The 18,136-nt window shown below is 40.1% G+C and overlaps 1 protein-coding gene across 5 annotated transcripts in view; it reads left to right on the forward strand.

Moving 5' to 3' along the window:
• Window positions 1-3,371, forward strand: part of DCUN1D4 (defective in cullin neddylation 1 domain containing 4) — an 82,046-nt gene extending 78,675 nt beyond the window's left edge. For all 5 annotated transcript variants that reach the window (XM_061420134.1, XM_061420136.1, XM_061420135.1 and 2 more), the window contains one exon: window positions 21-3,371. In XM_061420134.1, the coding sequence (XP_061276118.1) occupies window positions 21-76 (56 nt within the window). In that variant the 3' untranslated portion in view covers window positions 77-3,371. The remainder of the gene's footprint in view (window positions 1-20) is intronic.
• The last annotated feature ends 14,765 nt before the right edge of the window (window positions 3,372-18,136 follow it).

Below are 18,136 nucleotides of genomic sequence, written 5' to 3' on the forward strand. Positions count from 1 at the left end.
TCTCTTCTCTCTCTCTCCAGGGCCAGTTTTGTTGGACGAGTTTGTGGAGTGGTATAAAGACAAACAGATGTCCTAGGACTTTATGCATAGCAGCGAGAGAGTCACTGTTACCACAGTTATGTCAACCATTAGCCATAAATTGCTGTTTGTACCCAGCGCATGCTGCTTTTCTCGCACGGTCTCCCTTTGGCAGGGACGCGTCGGTGTTTGCTGTTGAATGGGCCAGCTCTGCTTGCTGTGTGGCACTGTTCTCTTGGAAGGCTGCTTTGCAGTTTGTATTTACACTACAGATTGGTGAATTTGCCAGCGTCCTCACTGTGATTATGTGTATATTGCTGTTTAAATTTTGTATATGTGTATAAAAAGACAAAGCTTCACCTAGAGATTATTTCTGCAAAAATGTATTGTAAAATAATTTTTGTGGCATATTTCTAGTCCCTTTTTTCAAATGACCCAATTACACTTTTCTTTGGTCTCAAAATGTAGCATTTCAGATATAAGACAGAACAGCTGTTATCATATGCAAATGTTGCCAGAATTAACCTTATTATTTAAGAGGCCAACTTTGGAAGGAGGTGGGAGTTGTAACTTTTCAGAGGCGTTATGCCAAATCTAATTTGGTTTCCTTAAATATTAGCATTTTGAAATGATGCAAGTTAGAATAATTGAACATATAGACCCATACCATGCCACACATCATTTCCACCGTGCAGTATATAGGTTTTGGTTTTCTAATGTTAAAGCTGTCATAGTTTGAATATAGGTACAGATGAACAAATTACAATTGCACCTTTTTTTCCCTTTGGTTTTAAACCCTTGTACACTTTTTTAGTGCTTTTTTTTTCCTTTTGCATTCTTCTAGTCAGTGTTTGGTCTGCTGATGCTTTCTATGCCATTCTAAGTAAAATTTATTTTGCCGCCTCCATGAAAACCTAATGGTTTGCTGGCAATTTATAACTGCAGAGCACTTTTAGTTGTGGCTTGAATTTTTAGTTAAGCTTTCATGGTGTCTGATTTTCTAGTTTTGCGGGGGCGGGTGGGGGGAAGAACTATACTGTAAGTGAGAGGTGTTTTGTTTTGTTTTCCTTTTTTTGTTTCTTTCATGCTAGGCTTTTCCTGGCAGAATGTCCATTGCAGGCAGTGGACACGACACCACCAGCATTGAGCTAAAAACTCTATTACACGGTAGGACCTTTCCTGGAGGGGCCGCTCGTCATTACCTGAGTAATATGTACAGAGAGGTGATAGCCATTATTTATGTGGGTGAAGAAACAGGAGTAAATGGGATGGTATTTTTAGGTTTGTATTTTATGGTTTTTTTTTTTTTTCTTTTCTTGTCTTAGCCCTTCTCAAGGAAATGTACAAAAAAACATGCTTCTCCCTCAACTCTCTGGTGCTATTGAATGACTTAATTTAGTCCCTAAAGTTTGTGAGAACACAATAGTCTAATGACTTAGACTGTCATTAGACAGTCTAATGACTTTCAACCAAGTGAAAGCTAGTGGTGCATTTGAGCAAGAAAATGCATAGTTGTGAGCAAAATCCATGACTGAACATGTGACAGTTGGAAGAGGTTCAGATTATTTCAAAACCTGGCCCCAAAACCTTTTGGGTCAAATGTGAACCTTTTAACGGCATTATATGAGTAAAGCACACAGACAATGCTACTGTTTGACCACGATTTCACAGTTTCTTTGCAAACAGTGTTCATATTTTCATATTTTGTTTTTCCCTAACTGAACCACCAAAGACAGGAATTTTGTGTGTATATACAGTGTGTGTGCATATACAAAATCATGATCTGGTAGAATGAAACTCACTTCCTTTTTCTACCAAATAGAAAGGTTTGGTTTGCTGTGAAATAAACCAGAAGTTTGAAAAACTCTGTAGTGATTAAGCATACTTAATCATTCCTTGTTTAGAAGCTGTAGACTCCCCTTCTACTTTACACATTCACACCAATTTGCACAAATTCATCCCTGAAAAGAACAGAAGACGTTGACAGCAAGCACAGCTCCTGAGACCAGCGTGTTGAAAGGGCTTCCGTTCCGACGGGTGCCTGTTAACTCCACTGGTGACTGGCTATAGGCAGGTTCCAATCTGTGGAGAACTTGATTCATTTTCAAAAGGATCCCATGAAGTTAACAAATCACACTTTAAAGGCAGCAGTTCTTAAATTCGATCAACTCTAGTTTTGTTTAAAGCAAATAGAAATCATCAATGAAATTATTTTCAAAGGTACTGTAACAAACTGGAAAATTTTTTTTAACAGTAAGCACAGTTAATCCCAAAATAAGAGGGTGGCTACAGGGAAAATGTTACATTTTAACACACAGTGAACATTTTGATGACAGGGGTTTTGGAAAAGCCAAGCAAAAATTATTTCATGATGTGTAACATGGAAGTAAATATTCCAGAAGGGTGATCTTGCCTGTTTAGAAAAGGCCAAATAATCTCTGAATTCCCTTGAAAAATAAATCTTTGTGACTGCAGCGTGCTTGCCCTTGGTTTCTGTGATTTTATGCAGTTATTTTTAAGGGGAAGAAGAGCCAGAAGTAATAAGATATTTTTTCATAAAAATCTCCCTAAGTTACATAAGTTGAGCAGTCACCAAGCACTTATTTATGGGCAAATGATAAGTAAACGAGGGTGCCTTTTTCTGGTTTTTCTTTATCACCTACATCTCCACCCTTTCTTTCTTTCCATCGTGTTTTGGCCTCCATGTTGCAATACTCTGTGATAACGGAATCCAACTTTTAGATGTTGACTGTTGCGGTAGGTCGGAAATTGCATTATTTGATTTGCCATAATCACCCTCTATAATGTTACGTGCAGCTTATTTGAAGCATGACCTCTGAACTAAGTTTTTATAAAGCTCACTAGACAGACTTCTAGGATCTGGATTAACAACAGACTTCTGTTGCCTCTCAGTCTCCATCTTAACAGTGCTTTTGAAGTTTATACAGAAAGCTTTAAAAGTTAGTTTGTGCCCTTGGTTTTTACTCTTACAACTGCTAAAATACCTCTGTAAGCCTTATCTTTTATTCTTTCATATGTTGTATAATAAATGTATAGAATCCATTGACCAACTAAATTGTTGGGTGTCTGTAAATGAGACCAAAATGTGGGTTGCTTCTTTTCATGAAGTCATTTCTCTCGGGGGTTACTGTCAGTGAACTGCAGCTAACCTGTAACTGTGAATGCTTCGTGTCGTCAGTATTTGCATCACCTTCATAAACGTGTGCAAGTCCTGTGACTCCCAGCTTAACTGAAATATTGTTATGCCACCTAACTTGAGTACAGCAAACTGGTTTTAGGTTTTAATGTAATTGATGTAAAACGATACCCCATAAATAAAAAAGTTATTTGTGTTTGGTTTCAGAACTGATTTGTTTATTTTTCTCTTTTCATGGCTTTCTCTTAAAAAATCCCTTAAGGTAGTTTTAGACTTCCCTGGGTGGCTCAGACGGTAAAGAATCTGCCTGCAGTGCGGGAGACCTGGGTTCTCTACCTGGGTTGGGAAGATCCCCTGGAGGAGGGCATGGCAACCCACTTCAGTATTCTTGCCTGGAAAATCCCCATGACAGAGGAGCCTGGCGGGCTGTAGCCCATGGGGTCGCAAAGAGTCAGACATGACTGAGCAGCTAAGCACAGCACACACGGTAGTTTTAAAGTATTTCATGTATCATCGAGTCAGCCCCAAGGCTACAGAAGTGAGGTGGCAAACCGCTCTTTCTGAACTTTCTTCATTTGTTTGAACCTATAGGAAGGCAGGACCTAGTTCCCATGATGCTGTGACTTGGTTACATCATACTGAAATGACTCATTTGAATGTTCTTCCCAAATTCTGGTGGGAAGAATAACTTTTAGGCAGAAGCTTAGAGAAAAGCTTTTGTGATTCCTTGAGAAAAGAATTGCCCTTGGAACTTTGTTATAGCTAGAAAGGAAAGAAAAAAGAAACCTATCATGTGAGCAAACAATACATCAAACTTTCTGGCCCTGTGTACCTAAGCTAAGCTTGTGGTGCAGGAGGTATTCCAAAATAAGGCATGTTCACCACTTCTGGCACATTCAACAGAAAATACTTTGGGTTCCACCCCCTCCTCGAATTGGTTCCTAACATTTATCTTCAGTTGCCTTAACAAAAAATAAAATCATCCCATGTATAGAAGTGTACTTGCTGAGAAATTATGATAAGTAGCCTGTGCTGAGAATAATAATTGGAAACTGAAAAAACAAAAATTGGCTGTAGTAATTAAATGGAAAATTTTTTTAAACATCATTTAAAATGTAAATCTCTTCTCCCAAAGAAATGTATTCAGTCCTCTGAAGGAAATTCTTTTGCAGTCCTTCCCTGGAGAGTGGATTATGAAGAACTCTGGCCTTGAGAAAGCATGCTGAAGAGGTTTGGTTTTCCCTCTGACACTTTCCAGCAGAGACATCTCAGAATTGCCTAATCTGAATATCTGAAATTCAAACTAGTGTTCTGTAGAAGTCTTAGATAAATGTATGATGATTAAAGAGAGCTGCAGCTGTACTTGTTACCAGTGAACTAACTCTCCAGAGAGTTTTGGTCTAACTTCTAATAGTATATTGAAAGCCACTGTGTTTTTTTCCTCTTGATGGCCTATTATTTATTTTGGCTTCATTACTTGTTGGCTCCTACATATCCTACCTCGAGAGTAGGATTTGGACAAGGGTTATCCTATCACAGAGGACTTCCCTAGAGCTCAAAACGGTAGAGAATCTGCCTGCAATGCAGGATACCCGGGTTTGATCCCTGGGTCGGGAAGATCTGCTGGAAAAGGGAATGGCAGTCCACTCCAGTATTCTTGCCTGGAGAATTCCATTGATAGAGGAGGCTGGTGGGCTACAGTTCGCGGGGTCGCAGAGAGTTGGGCATGACAGCAACTATTACTTCATCACATAAGTTCCCAGAATCACTCCATAAAATAATAGATGCCTTTGAATAACCTATTCTGCATGTCTTAAAGTGCTCATAAATCCTTCCAAACCTTATACTCCCCCCATCAAGGTTGATTTTCAGATTCTCAGTTTAATCATTATCTTTATTAACTTGAATTGTATGTTGAGGCAGAATTCCTATGTGAAATTGAGAACATAAGAATCAAATTTTATAAGTGTGCAGAGAGGGGACTGGAATAAATAGAAAATCAACAGACTGAAGAATTAGGGAGGATCTCTGGATGGAAAGTTTTATGGTGATTGGGTTTAAGTGGCACCTTATCAATTATACATGGTAGGCCAGAAAGATACTGACTCAGCTGGAGATGAGTGTTCCTTTTGGAGAGTTGGGCATTATGGGGACTCATCCAAGAACTGTCCCTAAGGAGGTGCAGCAGTGTACACAAAGATATCAGTGGAGGTGGCAGAATCTTTCTAGTCCATCATACTGATTGTCATTACTTTAGCACACCATTGCTAAGTGTTTATGTGTGGATTTTTGTTTTGAGATCTGGTTACCAGCAGGCTGTAAGGATTCGAGGGGTGCAGTTGAGAAGGCCAGTTGTTGACTTAATGACATCATGTAGCTCCTTTTGGAAGAGAAGGCGGCAAGTCAGACCATGTGCTGTATCCTGATCTCCTGGAAATACGTAGAGGAAACAAGTTCAGAGCGTTTGAGTGACTTGTCCTAAGTCACATAGCTGGAAGGGAGCCGAGGTATAAACTCAGGTGGATGTCTCTACCCAGAATTTGCTGGGGTGCTCATACAGAGTGAGAGAGTTGGCCTGCAGGAGGATGAAAGCGTGTAAGCTCTCTGTGCGCTGCTGGGTTCTCTGATGGACTTACTGGTGCCCCTCTCCTGCTAATTTTATTAAGAGTTTGGGAGAAACTGGAGTTCAGGGTTGGCCAATTTTTCAGAAGTGGGCATTTTAGGGATTTGTTGAGCATCAGTCAAGGAATTGAGGTCACTGGAGTAAGGCTATTTGTTGCTAATTAGCCAATTTCAGAAGTGTGGGGCTGGCTTCCAAAGGCATCGTCTGGTGTGTGGGTGTTTTCCAACAGTACCAAGCAATTCAGTTCTGACATGATCTACCCAGAAAGAATGTTAGATCCCACAGGTTAAGGGCTCAGTCCTGCAAGACTGCACCCCTACCCCGCTTCAGATGCCAATTCCAAGTCCAGGTTGTCACCTGTGCTTCTAACCAACTGGCTATAATTTGCTAAATCTCCCACAACTCTTCATTAGGTTCAATTAATTTGCTATAGTGATTCATAGAACTTAGAGAAATAGTCGCTTCCAATGTCGTTGTTTAGTCACTAAGTTGTGTCGGACTCTTTTGGGACCCCATGGACTGTATCTCCCCCAGGCTTCTCTGTCCACGGGTTTTCCCAGGCAAGAATACTGGAGTGGGTTGACATTTTCTTCTCTAGGGGATCTTCTGACCCAGGGATTGAACCTGCGTCTGCTGCATTGGCCGGTGGATTCTTTACCACTGCATCACCTGGGAAACCCCTTCCTTCCATTACCAGTTTATTATAAAAGAATGTAATTCAGAAACAGCCTAATGGAAGAGACAGAGGGCAAGGTACGTGGGGCATGGAGCTCCCATGCTTCCTAAGTGCACCACTCTCCCCACATCTTCACGTGTTCATGAAAGCTATCTGAAGTCTGTCCTTTCGAGTTTTTAAAGAGGCTTCATAACAGCCCTGATTGGTTAAATCATTGGCTATTGGTAATTGAATGCAATCTCCAGCTCTTCTCTGAAGATGAGGGGTTTAGACTGGAAATTCCAACCCTCTAATCACAGGGCTGGTTCCCCTGGCAAGCAGCCCCATTAGGGGCTTTCTAAAAGGCATCTCATTGACATAACAAAAGACACCATAATTTCTATTCACTTATAGAAATCCCAAGGATTTTAGGAGCTCTGTGTCAGGAACTGGGACAAAGACCAAACATACCAAACTTTTAAGTCAAAGTACCACATGTGGGTCCCCATACAAAACTGTCATTGATCAATAGAGACGAGTTTAAAAATGAGTTCTAGCAGTTACATGTTCCTATGATCAGTGAACAATCCACTTTCCCCTCCTTTTTTGGATTTGAAATACTCTCAACATGTGAAATGGAGTATTCCCTGCCGTATCAGTAAACAAGGATGCCGCAGCCATTGGTGATTTTGGGCCTCCAGATGTGAATTTCTGAGCCCCAAGAGTGCTCAAAAAGGGAGAACAATGCTTGCAATCCAGCAATTGTTGACTGCTGATATTCTACAGTGAATGGTGAGTGAGGAACTAAGGATGTGAAAAACCAAAAGCAGGATGCTGGCCCCAGATAGCCGTGATGCATATGAAAGGAATGATTTTGGTGTACCCAGACATTTGCATCTTCCATACAAAGAAGAGTGCTGTATTCCTTAGTTTGAGATACCTGGCTTTTCCATAATTCACAATAATCTTTGACATTTGTTGCACACTTCTACATAACCTGACTCCTTCCCCTACCTGCTTGAAACTTCTTTCAGGGTTACTTGAGATGCTGTCTTCCAGGCTTGAAATCCTAAAAATTGCCACCAAATAAAACATAACCCTCAATTTCTTTGCATTGATTGCTGAGGAAGGCTTTCTTATCTCTCCTTGGTATTCTTTGGAACTTTGCATTCAAATGGGTATATCTTTCCTTTTCTCCTTTGCTTTTGCTTCTTTTCACAGCTAATTGTAAGGCCTTCTCAGACAGCCTTTTTTTTGCTTTTTTGCTCTTTTGCTTTTTCTTGGGGATGGTCTTAATTCCTGTCTCCTGTACAATGTCATGAACCTCCATCCATAGGGAGCATTTCATGCAAAGATGGGCTCAATAAAGGACAGAAATTGTATGGACCTAACAGAAGCAGAAGATATTAAGAAGAGGTGGCAAGAATACACAAGAACTGTACAAAAAGATCTTCATGACCCAGATAATCACGATGGTGTGATCACTCACACGCACCTAGAGCCAGACATCCTGGAATGTGAGGTCAAGTGGGCCTTAGGAAGCATCACTATGAACAAAGCTAATAGAGGTGATGGAATTCCAGTTGAGCTATTTCAAATCCTGAAAGATGATGCTATGAAAGTGCTGCACTCAATATGCCAGCAAAGTTGGAAAACTCAGCAGTAGCCACAGGACTAGAAAATGTCAGTTTTTATTCTAATCCCAAAGAAAGGCAATGCCAAAGAAGACATACAGATGGCTAACAAACACATGAAAAGATGCTCAACATCACTCATTATCAGAGAAATGCAAATCAAAACCACTATGAGGTACCATTTCACGCCAGTCAGAATGGCTGCGATCCAAAAGTCTACAAGCAATAAATGCTGGAGAGGGTGTGGAGAAAAGGGAACCCTCTTACACTGTTGGTGGGAATGCAAACTAATACAGCCACTATGGAGAACAGTGTGGAGAGTCCTTAAAAAACTGGAAATAGAACTGCCTTATGATCCAGCAATCCCACTGCTGGGCATACACACTGAGGAAACCAGAAGGGAAAGAGACACGTGTACCCCAATGTTCATCGCAGCACTGTTTATAATAGCCAGGACATGGAAGCAACCTAGATGTCCATCAGCAGATGAATGGATAAGAAAGCAGTGGTACATATACACAATGGAGTATTACTCAGCCATTAAAAAGAATACATTTGAATCAGTTCTAATGAGGTGGATGAAACTGGAGCCTATTATTCAGAGTGAAGTAAGCCAGAAGGAAAAACACCAATACAGTATACTAACGCATATATATGGAATTTAGAAAGATGTTAACAATAACCCTGTGTACGAGACAGCAAAAGAGACACTGATGTATAGAACAGTCTTATGGACTCTGAGGGAGAGGGAGAGGGTGGGAAGATTTGGGAGAATGGCATTGAAACATGTAAAATATCATGTAAGAAACGAGTTGCCAGTCCAGGTTCGATGCACGATACTGGATGCTTGGGGCTAGTGCACTGGGACGACCCAGAGGGATGGTATGGGGAGGGAGGAGGGAGGAGGGTTCAGGATGGGGAACACATGTATACCTGTGGCAGATTCATTTTGATATTTGGCAAAACTAATACAATTATGTAAAGTTTAAAAATAAAATTAAAAAAAAAAAGAATGCTTAAACTACCGCGCAACTGCATTCATCTCACACTCTAGTAAAGTAATGCTCAAAATTCTCCAAGCCAGGCTTCAGCAATGCGTGAACCGTGAACTTACAGATGTTCAAGCTGGTTTTAGAAAAGGCAGAGGATCAGATCAGATCAGATCAGTCGCTCAGTCGTGTCCGACTCTTTGCGACCCCATGAATCACAGCACGCCAGGCCTCCCTGTCCATCACCAACTCCCGGAGTTCACTGAGACTCACGTCCATCGAGTCAGTGATGCAATCCACCCATCTCATCCTCTGTCGTCCCCTTCTCCTCCTGCCCCCAATCCCTCCCAGCATCAGAGTCTTTTCCAATGAGTCAACTCTTCGCATGAGGTGGCTGAAGTACTGGAGTTTCAGCTTTAGCATCATTCCTTCCTAAGAAATCCCAGGGCTGATCTCCTTCAGAATGGACTGGTTGGATCTCCTTGCAGTCCAAGGGACTCTCAAGAGTCTTCTCCAACACCACAGTTCAAAAGCATCAATTCTTCGGCGCTCAGCCTTCTTCACAGTCCAACTCTCACATCCATACATGACCACAGGAAAAACCATAGCCTTGACTAAACGGACCTTTGTTGGCAAAGTAATGTCTCTGCTTTTGAACATGCTATCTAGGTTGGTCATAACTTTCCTTCCAAGGAGTAAGCGTCTTTTAATTTTATGGCTGCAGTCACCATCTGCAGTGATTTTGGAGCCCAAAAAGATAAAGTCTGACACTGTTTCCCCATCTATTTCCCATGAAGTGATGGGACCAGATGCCATGATCTTCGTTTTCTGAATGCTGACCTTTAAGCCAAATTTTTCACTCTCCTCTTTCACTTTCATCAAGAGGCTTTTTAGTTCTTCTTCGCTTTCTGCCATAAGGGTGGTGTCATCTGCATATCTGAGGTTATTGATATTTCTCCTGGCAATCTTGATTCCAGCTTGTGCTTCTTCCAGTCCAGCGTTTCTCATGATGTACTCTGCATATAAGTTAAATAAGCACGGTGACAATATACAGCCTTGACGTACTCCTTTTCCTATCTGGAACCAGTCTGTTGTTCCATGTCCAGTTCTAACTGTTACTTCCTGACCTGCATACAGATTTCTCAAGAGGCAGGTCCGGTGGTCTGGTATTCCCATCTCTTTCAGGATTTTCCACAGTTCATTGTGATCCACACAGTCAAAGGCTTTGGCATAGTCAATAAAGCAGAAATAGATGTTTTTCTGGAACTCTCTTGCTTTTTTCCATGATCCAGCAGATGTTGGCAATTTGATCTCTGGTTCCTCTGCCTTTTCTAAAACCAGCTTGAACATCTGGAAGTTCACGGTTCACATATTGCTGAAGCCTGGCTTGGAGAATTTTGAACACTACTTTACTAGCGTGTGAGATTAATGCAATTGTGCGGTAGTTTGAGCATTCTTTGGCATTGCCTTTCTTTGGGACTGGAATGAAAAATGACCTTTTCCAGTCCTGTGGCCACTGCTGAGTTTTCCAAATTTGCTGGCATATTGAGGGCAGCACTTTCACAGCATCATCTTTTACAATTTGAAATAGCTCAACTGGAATTCTATCACCTCCACTAGCTTTGTTCGTAGTGATGCTTTCTAAGGCCCACTTGACTTCACATTGCAGGATGTCTGGTTCTAGGTCAGTGATCACACCATCGTGATTATCTGGGTCGTGAAGATCTTTTTTGTACAGTTCTTCTGTGTATTCTTGCCATCTCTTCTTAATAGCTTCTGCATTTGTTAGGTCCATACCATTTCTGTCCTTTATCAAGCCCATCTTTGCATGAAATGTTCCTTTGATATCTCTGATTTTCTTGAAGAGATCTCTAGTCTTTCCCATTCTGTTGTTTTCCTCTATTTCTTTGCATTGATCACTGAAGAAGGCTTTCTTATCTCTTCTTGCTATTCTTTGGAACTCTGCATTCAGATATTTATATCTTTCCTTTTCTCCTTTGCTTTTCGCTTCTCTTCTTTTCACAGCTATTTGTAAGGCCTCCCCAGACAGCCATTTTGCTTTTTTGCATTTCTTTTCCATGGGCATGGTCTTGATCCCTGTCTCCTGTACAATGTCACGAACCTCATTCCATAGTTCATCAGGCACTCTATCTATCAGATCTAGGCCCTTAAATCTATTTCTCACTTCCACTGTATAATCATAAGGGATTTGATTTAGGTCATATCTGAAGGGTCTAGTGGTTTTCCCTACTTTCTTCACTTTAAGTCTGAGTTTGGCAATAAGGAGTTCATGGTCTGAGCCACAGTCAGCTCCTGGTCTTGTTTTTGCTGCATCTCCATCTTTGGCTGCAAAGAATATAATCAATCTGATTTCGGTGTTGACCATCTGGTCATGTCCATGTGTAGAGTCTTCTCTTGTGTTGTTGGAAGAGGGTGTTTGTTATGACCAGTGCATTTTCTTGGCAAAACTCTATTAGTCTTTGCCCTGCTTCATTCTGTATTCCAAGGCCAAATTTGCCTGGAGAGGTGTTTCTTGACTTCCTACTTTTGCCTTCCAGTCCCTTATAATGAAAAGGACATCTTTTTTGAGTGTTAGTTCTCAAAGGTCTTGTAGGTCTTCATAGAACCGTTCAACTTCAGCTTCTTCAGCGTTACTGGTTGGGGCATAGACTTGGATTACTGTGATATTGAATGGTTTCCCTTGGAAACGAACAGAGATCATTCTGTCGTTTTTGAGATTGCATCCAAGTACTGCATTTTGGACTCTTTCGTTGACCATGATGGCTACCCCATTTCTTCTGAGGGATTCCTGCCCACAGTAGTAGATATAATGGTCATCTGAGTTAAATTCACCCATTCCAGTCCATTTCAGTTCACTGATTCCTAGAATGTCGACATTCACTCTTGCCATCTCTTGTTTGACCACTTCCAATTTGCCTTGATTCATGGACCTGACATTCCAGGTTCCTATGCAGAGGAACCAGAGATCAAATTGCCAACATCTGCTGGATCATGGAAAAAGCAAGAGAGTTCCAGAAAAACATCTATTTCTGCTTTATTGACTATGCCAAAGCCTTTGACTGTGTGGATCACAATGAACTGTGGAAAATCCTGAAAGAGATGGGAATACCAGACCACCGGACCTGCCTCTTGAGAAATCTGTATGCAGGTCAGGAAGCAACAGTTAGAACTGGACATGGAACAACAGACTGGTTCCAGATAGGAAAAGGAGTACGTCAAGGCTGTATATTGTCACCGTGCTTATTTAACTTATATGCAGAGTACATCATGAGAAACACTGGACTGGAAGAAGCACAAGCTGGAATCAAGATTGCCAGGAGAAATATCAATAACCTCAGATATGCAGATGACACCACCCTTATGGCAGAAAGCGAAGAAGAACTAAAAAGCCTCTTGATGAAAGAGGAGAGTGAAAAATTTGGCTTAAAGGTCAGCATTCAGAAAACGAAGATCATGGCATCTGGTCCCATCACTTCATGGGAAATAGATGGGGAAACAGTGTCAGACTTTATCTTTTTGGGCTCCAAAATCACTGCAGATGGTGACTGCAGCCATGAAATTAAAAGACGCTTACTCCTTGGAAGAAAAGTTATGACCAACCTAGACAGCATATTGAAAAGCAGAGACATTACTTTGCCAACAAAGGTCCGTCTAGTCAAGGCTATGGTTTTTCCAGTAGTTATGTATGGATGTGAGAATTGGACTATAAAGAAAGCTGAGTGCCAAAGAATTGATGCTTTTGAACTGTGGTGTTGGAGAAGACTCTTGAGAGTCCCTTGGACTGCAAGGAGATCCAACCAGTCCATCCTAAAGGAGTCCTGGGTGTTCATTGGAAGGACTGATGCTGAAGCTGAAACTCCAATACTTTGGCCACCTGTTGTGAAGAGCTGACTCATTTGAAAAGACCCTGATGCTGGGAAAGATTGAAGGCAGGAGGAGAAGGGGATGACAGAGGATGAGGTGGTTGGACAGCATCACCGACTAAATGGACATGGGTTTGGGTAGGCTCTGGGAGTTGGTGATGGACAGGGAGGCCTGGTATGCTGCAGTTCAAGTGGTCGCAAAGAGTCGGACACAACTGAGTGACTGAACTGACTGACTGACTCAATTTCTATGTTCTGACTGTTTTTTAAGACGACAAGATAAAGGAGAGACAAGAGATGATATTGGTGTGAAGGACTGAAGGAATAAGCAGAAAGGATTCCAAAGCATAGGTGGAGATTTAGTAGCAGGACAAGTTGGACCAATTTTCCCAAGACAGCAGAAAACAGAAGATTCTTGTAAATGGGTAGGAGGTCGTGAAGGTTTCTCACTTTGTGGTTTTCATTTATTCTGGGACTGATTCAAAGTTGTTTTTTTTGTTTTTTTTGTTTTTTACATTTCTTTCAAATTTGCTTTAAATTTTCTTTTTTTTTTAATTAATTTTATTTTATTTTTAAACTTCACAAATTGTATTAGTTTTGCCAAATATCAAAATGAATCTGCCACAGGTATACATGTGTTCCCCATCCTGAACCCTCCTCCCTCCTCCCTCCCCATACCATCCCTCTGGGTCGTCCCAGTGCACTAGCCCCAAGCATCCAGTATCGTGCATCGAACCTGGACTGGCAACTCGTTTCTTACATGATATTTTACATGTTTCAATGCCATTCTCCCAAATCTTCCCACCCTCTCCCTCTCCCTCAGAGTCCATAAGACTGTTCTATACATCAGTGTCTCTTTTGCTGTCTCGTACACAGGGTTATTGTTAACATCTTTCTAAATTCCATATATATGCGTTAGTATACTGTATTGGTGTTTTTCCTTCTGGCTTACTTCACTCTGTATAATAGGCTCCAGTTTCATCCACCTCATTAGAACTGATTCAAATGTATTCTTTTTAATGGCTGAGTAATACTCCATTGTGTATATGTACCACTGCTTTCTTATCCATTCATCTGCTGATGGACATCTAGGTTGCTTCCATGTCCTGGCTATTATAAACAGTGCTGCGATGAACATTGGGGTACACGTGTCTCTTTCCCTTCTGGTTTCCTCAGTGTGTATGCCCAGCAGTGGGATTGCTGGATCATAAGGCAGTTCTATTTCCAGTTTTTTAAGGACTCTCCACACTGTTCTCCATAGTGGCTGTATTAGTTTGCATTCCCACCAACAGTGTAAGAGGGTTCCCTTTTCTCCACACCCTCTCCAGCATTTATTGCTTGTAGACTTTTGGATCGCAGCCATTCTGACTGGCGTGAAATGGTACCTCATAGTGGTTTTGATTTGCATTTCTCTGATAATGAGTGATGTTGAGCATCTTTTCATGTGTTTGTTAGCCATCTGTATGTCTTGTTTGGAGAAATGTCTATTTAGTTCTTTGGCCCATTTTTTGATTGGGTCATTTATTTTTCTGGAGTTGAGCTGTAGGAGTTGCTTGTATATTTTTGAGATTAGTTGTTTGTCAGTTGCTTCATTTGCTATTATTTTCTCCCATTCTGAAGGCTGCCTTTTCACCTTGCTAGTAGTTTCCTTTGTTGTGCAGAAGCTTTTAAGTTTAATTAGGTCCCATTTGTTTATTTTTGCTTTTATTTCCAATATTCTGGGAGGTGGGTCATAGAGGATCCTGCTGTGATTGATGTATGTCAGAGAGTGTCTTGCCTATGTTCTCCTCTAGGAGTTTTATAGTTTCTGGTCTTACGTTGAGATCTTTAATCCATTTTGAGTTTGTTTTTGTGTATGGTGTTAGAAAGTGTTCTAGTTTCATTCTTTTACAAGTGGTTGACCAGTTTTCCCAGCACCACTTGTTAAAGAGGTTGTCTTTAATCCATTGTATATTCTTGCCTCCTTTGTCAAAGATAAGGTGTCCATATGTGCGTGGATTTATCTCTGGGCTTTCTATTTTGTTCCATTGATCAATATTTCTGTCTTTGTGCCAGTACCATACTGTCTTGATAACTGTGGCTTTGTAGTAGAGCCTGAAGTCAGGTAGGTTGATTCCTCCAGTTCCATTCTTCTTTCTCAAGATAGCTTTGGCTATTCGAGGTTTTTTGTATTTCCATACAAATTGTGGAATTATTTGTTCTAGCTCTGTGAAGAATACCGTTGGTAGCTTGATAGGGATTGCATTGAATCTATAAATTGCTTTGGGTAGTGCAATCATTTTCACTATATTGATTCTTCCAATCCATGAACATGGTATATTTCTCCATCTATTAGTGTCCTCTTGGATTTCTTTCACCAGTGTTTTATAGTTTTCTATGTATAGGTCTTTAGTTTCTCTAGGTATATATATTCCTAAGTATTTTATTCTTTCCGTTGCAATGGTGAATGGAATTGTTTCCTTAATTTCTCTTTCTGTTTTCTCATTATTAGTGTATAGGAATGCAAGGGATTTTTGTGTGTTGATTTTATATCCTGCAACTTTACTATAATCATTGATTAGTTCTAGTAATTTTCTGGTGGAGTCTTTAGGGTTTTCTATGTAGAGGATCATGTCATCTGCAAACAGTGAGAGTTTTACTTTTTCTTTTCCAGTTTGGATTCCTTTTATTTCTTTTTCTGCTCTGATTGCTGTGGCCACAACTTCCAAAACTATGTTGAATAGTAATGGTGAAAGTGGGCACCCTTGTCTTGTTCCTGACTTTAGAGGAAATGCTTTCAATTTTTTACCATTGAGGATAATGTTTGCTGTGGGTTTGTCATATATAGCTTTTATTATGTTGAGGTATGTTCCTTCTATTCCTGCTTTCTGGAGAGTTTTTATCATAAATGGATGTTGGATTTTGTCAAAGGCTTTCTCTGCATCTATTGAGATAATCACATGGTTTTTATTTTTCAATTTGTTAATGTGGTGTATTACACTGATTAATTTGCAGATATTGAAGAATCCTTGCATCCCTGGGATAAAACCCATTTGGTCATGGTGTATGATCTTTTTAATGTGTTGTTGGATTCTGATTGCTAGAATTTTGTTAAGGATTTTTACATCTATGTTCATCAGTGATATTGGCCTGTAGTTTTCTTTTTTTGTGGGATCTTTGTCAGGTTTTGGTATTAGGGTGATGGTGGCCTCATAGAATGAGTTTGGAAGTTTACCTTCCTCTGCAATTTTCTGGAAGAATTTGAGCAGGATAGGTGTTAGCTCTTCTCTAAATTTTTGGTAGAATTCAGCTGTGAAGCCGTCTGGACCTGGGCTTTTGTTTGCTGGAAGATTTTTGATTACAGTTTCAATTTCCATGCTTGTGATGGGTCTGTTAAGATATTCTATTTCTTTCTGGTCGAGTTTTGGAAAGTTGTACTTTTCTAAGAATTTGTCCATTTCTTCCACATTGTCCATTTTATTGGCATATAATTGTTGATAGTAGTCTCTTATGATCCTTTGTATTTCTGTGTTGTCTGTTGTGATCTCTTCATTTTCATTTCTAATTTTATTGATTTGATTTTTCTCCCTTTGTTTCTTGATGAGTCTGGCTAATGGTTTGTCAATTTTATTTATCCTTTCAAAGAACCAGCTTTTGGCTTTGTTGATTTTTGCTATGGTCTCTTTTGTTTCTTTTGCATTTATTTCTGCCCTAATTTTTACGATTTCTTTCCTTCTACTAACCCTGGGGTTCTTCATTTCTTCCTTTTCTAGTTGCTTTAGGTGTAGAGTTAGGTTATTTATTTGACTTTTTTCTTATTTCTTGAGGTATGCCTGTATTGCTATGAACTTTCCCCTTAGGACTGCTTTTACAGTGTCCCACAGGTTTTGGGTTGTTGTGTTTTCATTTTCATTCATTTCTATGCAAATTTTGATTTCTTTTTTGATTTCTTCTGTGATTTGTTGGTTATTCAGCAGGGTGTTGTTCAGCCTCCATATGTTGGAATTTTTAATAGTTTTTCTCCTGTAATTGAGATCTAATCTTACTGCATTGTGGTCAGAAAAGATGCTTGGAATGATTTCTATTTTTTTGAATTTACCAAGGCTAGATTTATGGCCCAGGATGTGATCTATCCTGGAGAAGGTTCCATGTGCGCTTGAGAAAAAGGTGAAATTCATTGTTTTGGGATGAAATGTCCTATAGATATCAATTAGGTCTAACTGGTCTATTGTATCGTTTAAAGTTTGTGTTTCCTTGTTAATTTTCTGTTTAGTTGATCTATCCATAGGTGTGAGTGGGGTATTAAAGTCTCCCACTATTATTGTGTTATTGTTAATTTCTCCTTTCATACTTGTTAGCATTTGTCTTACATATTGCGGTGCTCCCGTGTTGGGTGCATATATATATTTATAATTGTTATATCTTCTTCTTGGATTGATCCTTTGATCATTATATAGTGACCATCTTTGTCTCTTTTCACAGCCTTTGTTTTAAAGTCTATTTTATCTGATATGAGTATTGCTACTCCTGCTTTCTGTTGGTCCCTATTTGCATGGAAAATCTTTTTCCAGCCCTTCACTTTCAGTCTGTATGTGTCCCCTGTTTTGAGGTGGGTCTCTTGTAGACAACGTATGTAGGGGTCTTGTTTTTGTATCTATTCAGCCAGTCTTTGTCTTTTGGTTGGGGCATTCAACCCAGTTATGTTTAAGGTAATTACTGATAAGTATGATCCCATTGCCATTTACTTTATTGTTTTGGGTTCGAATTTATACACCGTTTTTGTGTTTCCTGTCTAGAGAATATCCTTTAGTATTTTTTGGAGAGCTGGTTTGGTGGTGCAGAATTCTCTCAGCTTTTGCTTGTCTGAAAAGCTTTTGATTTCTCCTTCATACTTGAATGAGATCCTTGCTGCTTACAATAATCTGGGCTGTAGGTTATTTTCTTTCATCATTTTAAGTATGTCTTGCCACTCCCTCCTGGCTTGAAGAGTTTCTATTGAAAGATCAGCTGTTATCCTTATGGGAAGTCCCTTGTGTGTTATTTGTTGTTTTTCCCTTGCTGCTTTTAATATTTGTTCTTTGTGTTTGATCTTTGTTAATTTGATTAATATGTGTCTTGGGGTGTTTTGCCTTGGGTTTATCCTGTTTGGGACTCTCTGGGTTTCTTGGACTTGGGTGAATATTTCTTTTCCCATTTT

Source organism: Bos javanicus, chromosome 6 (genome assembly GCF_032452875.1).
Source record: "Bos javanicus breed banteng chromosome 6, ARS-OSU_banteng_1.0, whole genome shotgun sequence".
Classification (NCBI taxonomy): Eukaryota; Metazoa; Chordata; class Mammalia; order Artiodactyla; family Bovidae; genus Bos; species Bos javanicus.